Source organism: Crocuta crocuta, unplaced genomic scaffold (assembly GCF_008692635.1).
Source record: "Crocuta crocuta isolate KB4526 unplaced genomic scaffold, BGI_CrCroc_1.0 scaffold221, whole genome shotgun sequence".
In the NCBI taxonomy this organism is placed as follows: Eukaryota; Metazoa; Chordata; class Mammalia; order Carnivora; family Hyaenidae; genus Crocuta; species Crocuta crocuta.
In genome coordinates this window covers 779,189-787,333 of record NW_027528610.1, presented here as the reverse complement: position 1 = coordinate 787,333, position 8,145 = coordinate 779,189, and the positions used below count along the sequence as shown (strand labels likewise).

General features: G+C 60.5%; 1 protein-coding gene across 1 annotated transcript; it reads left to right on the top strand.

Annotated features, from left to right (window-relative positions):
- The first annotated feature begins 4,162 nt into the window (after positions 1–4,162).
- Positions 4,163–6,792, top strand: SLC25A6 (solute carrier family 25 member 6). Its single transcript, XM_077754730.1, has 4 exons — positions 4,163–4,220; positions 4,311–4,859; positions 5,679–5,819; positions 6,245–6,792. The coding sequence occupies exons 1-4, from the start codon at positions 4,163–4,165 to the stop codon at positions 6,400–6,402; spliced, it is 906 nt and encodes a 301-aa protein (XP_077610856.1). The 3' UTR covers positions 6,403–6,792.
- Positions 6,793–8,145: the final 1,353 nt, after the last annotated feature.

The window sequence follows — 8,145 nt, the reverse complement described above, 5'->3', positions numbered from 1 at the left end:
CCGTGGAAAGGCCTCGAGGCACTCAGGGGCGCGGTGGGAGGGCGCCTCGGCCCCTCCGGCTCCAGGATTGTGCACCCTCCTCGCTCACGCGTGTGTTACACGCGTTTGTGCATGTGACTCACAGCAGGCGCGATCGGGGGGCGCCCTCTGCCGGATGTGTGTGACTTCCGACGCCTGCCCTACACGCGATCCGGGGGCGCCCCGTCTCCTACCCTCTGCCCGGACGCTGGGACGCAGGGCAGCTTCCCTCCACGTCCACGAAACCGTCCTGAAGTCGTGTCTTTACGAAGCGGGTGGCTCACGAGGCGGCGGTGTATCAGTTCAGGACGACTTTACCACCAACGTCCCCAAGCGACCTGTTTCCCCGCTCAAGTCTGTTGTCTGTTTCATTAATTCTTCGCGTCTTCAGGGAGCGGGTGTCTTCTGTGTATTGGGGCGAAAGTAAACACCCACCAGCTCGCAACTTGTGTGTGATTTCCGCTGTATAACGATTGCAAAAATAACCACGGACACCTTCATTTATTTATTTATATTTTGAATATTTATTTTTGAGGGAGGGAGAGAGCATCATCAGGGGAGGAGCAGAGGGAGAGAATCCCATGCAAATTCCACGCTGTCAGCACAGAACCCCACTCGGGGCTCGAACTCATGAACCTTGAGCTCATGACCTGAGCCACCCAAGCGCCGATAAGCACACCCTGCAATAGCCCACCCTGCGGGAGTTATTTCGCTCACCCTTGCTGTCTGAAAACCACTGTACATAACATTAAAATACACAAGAACAGGAAGATTAATTTTCCCTGTATATGAATGTATTTTATATGAACCATACATTTGTATCTTTTATATAAATCTGCAGCTACACATACTTGTAACGTACATAGTATGTATTGTGAATTATAATTATATACATCCACACAGACATTAGTGTGTAGTTTTGGATGGAGTCCGAATTTTTCTTTTTGGTATTAAAAAAAATTTTTATATGTAATTTTGAGCGAGAGACAGAGCATGAGCGGGGGAGGGGCAGCGAGGGAGAGAGACACACAATCTGAAGCAGCTCCAGGGCCTGAGCTGTCAGCACAGAGCCCGATGCGGGGCTCGAACCCACGAACCGTGAGCTCATGACCTGAGCCAAAGTTGGACGCTTAACCGGCTGAGCCCCCCAGGTGCCCCCCAAGTTTTTTTTTTTTTTTTCTAAATCACAAACTGTGTGTCCGTGGGAGGCTGGGACGGAAGAAGGAATGAAACTCCGATCTAAGGGGCTGTGCCGTCCCTCCCCTCCCCTCCCCATGTAAGAACACAGGGGAAGGTGCTGCTGTCAGGGGTGACCTGAGGCGCGGGAACGCAGCGCTGCTCCCGCCCCGGGTCCCCCCCTCCACCCGACCCCGTCTGCAGGGACGCCTCCACCACGGGCCAGCCCCGGCCGGCCGCAGCAGGGTGACGCTGACCCGGTCACCTTGGCCCTCCCGTCAGCCTCCTCGCCACCCCGGGAGGCGGGGCCTTCCCTGCGGGGCACCTTCCATGCTCACCCGTCCCCGGGCCGCTGCGGGCCGGGGAGCCTCAAGGACACCGGGCTTGTTGGAAACGACTTCCACAACCCGCGTGCCCGAAACCAAGGACCCGCCCGAGGGAGGCCCGGGGCGGAAAGCAAGACGTAGGTAGCATTTGAGAAGGTGGGCAAGGGGCGCCTGGGGGACTCAGTCCGTCCGACTTGGGCTCGGGTGATGCTCTCACGGTTCGTGGGTTCGAGCCCCGCGTCGGGCTCTGTGCTGACTGCCAGCTCAGAGCCTGGAGCCTGTTTCAGTCTGTGACTCCCTCTCTCTCTGACCCACCCCTGCTCACGCTGTCTCTCTCTCTCTCCCTCCTAGAAATAAATAAAACATTAAAATAAAATAAAGTTATTTATTTTTGAGAGAGAGCGTGGGGGGGGGGAGAGCGTGAGTGGGGGAGGGTCAGAGAGAGAGAGGGAGGCACAGAATCTGAAGCAGCTCCAGGCTCTGAGCTGTCAGCACAGAACCTGATGTGGGGCTCGAACCCACAAGATCATGACCTGAACCGAAGTCAGATGCTTAACCCATTGAGCCACCCAGGCGCCGCACACATGATCTTTTAAAATAATTTTCATTAAAACCTCTTTTTTTAACTAATACACCCATTTTTCAAAGGCTTTGGGGAAACAGATCCCAGCATCTATAGCCCAGCAACGGCTGACCTCCAGCCCCAACCAGTCGCTGGCTTCAATCCTAGCAATGGGGACCTTTCTGAGTTTCCCCACCGGAGGCTGGAAACTTGACCCTTTGCAGGACCCCGCCCACTTTCTCCCCGCCCCCCCTCAGGGATCCTCCCTGCCTTTCCTGTCTCACGGGGAGGTCTCCCTGGTCCGTCGTTTCCCGTTTCCCAGCTACATGGGGTTCTCGGTTTCTGGTGTTCGAGACTCCGCTGCCCTCTTGGGTCAGCCTTAGTGGTTCAGGGGGGCCGTGGCACCCCCCACACACACACACCCAAACACAGACACACTCAGGACAAACAGGGCAGTGCCTGAGTCTCACCCCCGTGGAAAAACGTGTTCTGAACACCGATAACCAATGAGGGAGAGACCGTGTCCCTTCCTTCGTTCCAGAAGCAGTCTGCAGGGACCCCGGGGCTCAGTGCTGACCTCTGTGGTGCCCTCTGGGGACTCGGGCAGAGCACAGGAGCCTGGGGAAGGGCAGCTAACCCTTCCCACCTACCTAAGAGGCTCACAGAAGCACTTCCCCTGGGCGGCGATAATCATTGCCAGGGTCCCTTGCAGCCCAGACAGGCTTATCCCGTTCGCCTGGGCTGAGTCCTGGTCGCCACCCATCATCCAGGCCGCCTCCCGCACAGCCCCATGGCCGCTCCTGCTGGGAGGCTCTCCACTTCTTGTCCCCGCGAAGCCCCAAGAATGTGCCAGAATGTGCCCTCCCCATGTGCCTAGACGCTCTCGTACTTAAGCTACTTCTGAGTGTCCCCTGCAACCCTGTCCCCTGCAGCTGGACCAGCCTCTGCTCCCCACGGCCAGACTCAGGTGCCATGGGCCTCACCTGCCTCTCCTGAAGGTCAAGAGAGGACAGACCCAAGGACACCGTGCTCGTGCCAAAACCTCGGGCTCAGGGTGCCTGGCGCTCTCCCAACTGCCCCTGGACCAGCCTCGGCGCCATGACCTTCACCTGCGTCTCCTGAAGGTCAAGAGAGGTCAGAGGCAGGTATTGGCAAGGACACGGCGGACTGGTGCCCGGGCTTTGCCGGGTGCTTTGCGGGCACGGAGCCAACCAGTACCAGCGTTTTTTCACCTGCTGCTGGGGACACAGGAAACCCAACAGCTGTGAGGCAACCACACCAGAAAAAAAGGGAAGAAAGGAAAGAACAGAGAGGGAAAGAAATAGGGAGGAAGACCAGCCTGGGGTGAGGGTCGCTCCCAACACCTTTTCTTGAGCTTCCGAAAACGGCACCGTAAAATCCAGCAAATGATGCACTTAGTGCTCGCGACGTCTGGTTACAATTCAATAAAGTTCACAGCGTTTTAAGCCATCTGGGCTGGTGAGCGTCCCTGCGGGGATGCGACGCTGTGGGTGCAGGACGGTGCGGATGCACGCGTGTGGCCCAGGTCACGCGTGCAAGTGTGTGTGCACGTGTGCCGCCGGGGGAGCATGGGCCCCCTGCGGTGAGTGCCGCCAAGGTCACCGGATCCGGGGTGCGGGACGCCCACGATCCCGGGGGCGGGTCCTCTAGGGGGTCTGAGCGCCCGCAGAGCCTGGATGGATGGTCTAGGGTCTCTGGACAGGGGGCCGTGTCATGATGTGTCCGCGGGGGGCGGAGGGGGAGGCTCCGGGTGTTCTGGAGACATGGTTAAGAACGGGTCGGGGCAGCCAACGGCGGCGCCCGGGGATACTCGGGGCGAGCGTGGGGGTGGCGACGTGACCTCGGGGGTCAGCAGGGAGAGCCAAGGGGTCGCGATCGGTGTCAGAGAGGGTTTTCAGGGACAGCCCAAGGGTCGCGGCGGAGCACCGGTTAACGAGATGAGCCAGGGGATCGGGGTCTCGGCCCGAGGTCCTCGGGGTGGGCGCTGGAGTAGAGACCTGACCTCAGGGGTCACCAGGGAGAGCCAAGGGGTCGCAGTTGGGGTTCGGCCGTCTTCGGGATGCGCATTCGGGCCTCGGCGTCCTCGGCCTCGGTCACCGGGACGAGCCCCTTCCAGCGTCTGGAAGGAGCCCGAGAGCGGGAACCCAGCGCACCCCAGCCTTCTCCCTGCGCCGCGACCGCTCCGTCCCCAACGTGACCTTGACAAGGTNTGGGGCGGGGGCGCGCCTGCCCCGAGGCCCCCCTGCAACCCCGTGCGCCCGTCCCGCAGGTGCAGCACGCCAGCAAGCAGATCGCCGCCGACAAGCAGTACAAGGGCATCGTGGACTGCATCGTGCGCATCCCCAAGGAGCAGGGCGTGCTGTCTTTCTGGAGGGGCAACCTGGCCAACGTCATCCGCTACTTCCCCACGCAAGCGCTCAACTTCGCCTTCAAGGACAAGTACAAGCAGATCTTCCTGGGCGGCGTGGACAAGCGCACGCAGTTCTGGCGCTACTTCGCCGGCAACCTGGCGTCGGGCGGCGCGGCCGGAGCCACGTCCCTGTGCTTCGTGTACCCCCTGGATTTCGCCAGGACCCGTCTGGCCGCCGACGTGGGCAAGTCCGGCACCGAGCGGGAGTTCAAGGGCCTGGGGGACTGTCTGGTGAAGATCACCAAGTCCGACGGCATCCGCGGCCTCTACCAGGGCTTCAACGTGTCGGTGCAGGGCATCATCATCTACCGGGCGGCCTATTTCGGCGTGTACGACACGGCTAAAGGTGAGGGCGGCGGCGCGGGGCCGGGGGAGGGCGCACCAGGCAGCCGTGGGGGTTGAGATAGAGGGGGCTTCCCTGGTGCCTGGAGGGTGGTTTTCTCTGTGCTTTTAAGTTTTTTAAAGTTTATGTATTTTCAGAGGGAGACAGGATTGCCCCAGGGTAGGCAGTGTGAGCAGAGGCCACCACTGGTTCGAACCCTCAAACCCTGAGTTCATGACCCGAGCCGAATTCACCACACATAGCCCGCTGACCCGACCAAGTGTGCCTAAGTTTTTTCTTAGAAAAATGGGGGTCCTGGTAGCTTACAGGCTCCACTTTGTTCTTCAACTTGTTTCGTTGCAGCATTATTCAGATGTACTAGGCTTTGGGTTTCTGGTGTGTTTTAGGGGAACACAGTTCACACCCCGAAAGCAAGCTGAGCTGCCTCGTCGAGGGCCGGGAGTCTCTGCCTTTGTGTGGGGGGCGTCAGGGAGGCTCAGTCGGCGAAGCGTGACTTCGGCTCAGGTCATGATCTCACGGTTTGGTTCGTGGGTTTGAGCCCCACTTTCCACTCGTGCCTTCTCAAAAGAAAGGTTAAAAAAAAACAAAAACGAAAACAGCGTCGTGCTCTCTGGTGTCCCCTTCCCAAGGCCCTTCCGGCCCCTGCTGCAGAGAGTGGGCACTCGGGCATTAAGCAGGGGCCTGTGGGACTGTCCCGTGGCTCCGCCCCCACCCACCCCTACAGGCCCCTAGCGGAACTGGCCTGGTATCCGGGACCCGAACCCGGGAACTCCGTGGGACAGGCGGGCGGCGCTGGGGCCTCACGTGGTTGGTGACCCGCAGGCATGCTCCCGGACCCCAAGAACACCCACATCGTGGTGAGCTGGATGATCGCGCAAACGGTGACGGCCGTGGCCGGCGTGGTGTCCTACCCCTTCGACACCGTGCGGCGGCGGATGATGATGCAGTCCGGGCGCAAAGGAGGTACCTTGTCTCGTTAATGCGAGGGAGGCTGGGATGACGGGCCTTTTGGGGTCCGCCTTTAGGAGGCCGGGGCCATCACACAAGGTGCTCCCCAGATAGGTCTGGGGCGGCCTTCTGTGCGCTGCCTTCACGGGGTGGCGGGTCTGCGCAAGGTCGGAAGGTCTGGCAGCGACAGCCGTGGGCACCTGCCCTCCGCCCTGCTCTCCAGAGTGGCCCAGGCCCGTCCTTTGTTGCGGGAGGCGGCGGGCGGGGTTCCGGGTGCTTCCGCCCTAGTCCTGCCCCGCGGGGGGGCCGGGCGGGGCCCTGAGCAGGTGGGGGCGGGAACTCCAAGGCCCCCTGGCGCCGCGGCGGCTCCCTTCCGGTGTGTCCCTGTCCCGTGCCTGCCTTCACGCCCTTCCCGAAGTAACCTGTCTCTCGTCTCACAGCCGACATCATGTACAAGGGGACCGTCGACTGCTGGCGGAAAATCTTCAAAGACGAAGGCGGCAAGGCCTTCTTCAAGGGCGCCTGGTCCAACGTCCTGCGGGGCATGGGCGGCGCCTTCGTGCTCGTGATCTACGACGAGCTCAAGAAGGTCATCTAGAAGGCCATCCAGGCGCGTAGCCGCGGGCCCCTGGGGACCACGTACTTGTAACTGTTACGGACCATTGATCTTCGAGAAATTCCAGTGTCCTGGTCGCGGCCGGATCGTGCGTAGCGGGCTGGGGAAGGTTCTAAAGGGGCTCGCGGTGGCCCCAGGTCCCGCGTGTTGGGGGGAGGGGAGTCAGGACGCCTTCGGGGCGCGCAGCAGGCAGCTCGCGGCGCACACCTTAGAGCCCAGGTGCTGTGGGACCGTAGTCGTGTTTAAGTATTTATTTAAAAAAGAATCATGTCTCCATTTGTACTTAAGCACTATTCTCTTTTGCACAGCCGAATATTTGCAATTATGTTTCATGTCGGGCATTCTGCAAAACCATAAAAAACGGGACACACAGACTCTGGTGGTTTTTTCCCAGNTGATCTACGACGAGCTCAAGAAGGTCATCTAGAAGGCCATCCAGGCGCGTAGCCGCGGGCCCCTGGGGACCACGTACTTGTAACTGTTACGGACCATTGATCTTCGAGAAATTCCAGTGTCCTGGTCGCGGCCGGATCGTGCGTAGCGGGCTGGGGAAGGTTCTAAAGGGGCTCGCGGTGGCCCCAGGTCCCGCGTGTTGGGGGGAGGGGAGTCAGGACGCCTTCGGGGCGCGCAGCAGGCAGCTCGCGGCGCACACCTTAGAGCCCAGGTGCTGTGGGACCGTAGTCGTGTTTAAGTATTTATTTAAAAAAGAATCATGTCTCCATTTGTACTTAAGCACTATTCTCTTTTGCACAGCCGAATATTTGCAATTATGTTTCATGTCGGGCATTCTGCAAAACCATAAAAAACGGGACACACAGACTCTGGATGTTTTTTCCCAGCTGAGAAGTCTCGCACGGGCGGGTGGGCGTGCAGGGCAGGTGGGGGGCGGGGTTGGAAACAGCCTCACAACGGCCGCAGGCCCCCCTCCGTCCAGTGACGGGACTTGGCCTGGGTGGTGAAGACCAGTAGACGTGGGGGGCCCTGGGGCATCCGCCCTTTCAGTAAACAGACCTTCCTTCCTGGCCTGCGAGGGCCCTGGGCTCTCGGGCGAGGACCTTGGGGACGCGGATCCTTGGGGCGCATCCGCGTCCTGCGGAAGCCTTGCCGAAAGCCGCCGCGAGTGCAGGAGAGGCTGCGCCCGCCCCTGCCTGCTGGGTGGCCCGCGCCCCGGGACTGTGAGGTCCTGGCTGGGGAAGGCGGGTCTTCTCACTTCACGACCTTGTCACGGAGACCCTTCTAGACCCTTCTGCCGCCATTACGGTCCGCTTAGACAGGAGGAAACTTGGGCGGGAGACGAGTTAAAACGACGACGGACCTGGCTTGTTACACCCACGTTTGCCCTGCGCGGCCGCCCTGGGGCCCTTGGGCTCCTGACCTACTTAAGCGCCGGTGTTCGGGCCAGGACTGGGGACCGGCATGTGCGACCCCCCTCGGCCCCCCCGATGTGCAGGATTCAGACCGGGGACCTGCCTTTGTTCTTGGTCACTCTCAGCTGGTTGTGGACGCTCCATTCAGTTTGGCAGCGAGGCCTTTTTCTTTGTAATCAATCAGGTCCCCGAATGCCTGTCTGCTGGTGGCCTCCGCGTTCCGGAAGCAGTATTTTCGCCATTTAGGGGTTGGTGGTTCGGGAAGGGTTGGGGGGATTCCTAGGACTTCCGGGATGGCCCTCCCCATCTCTGGGTGCATGGCCGCCGCCTCTGTGTGTGCCTCCCCCGCCCCCGCACA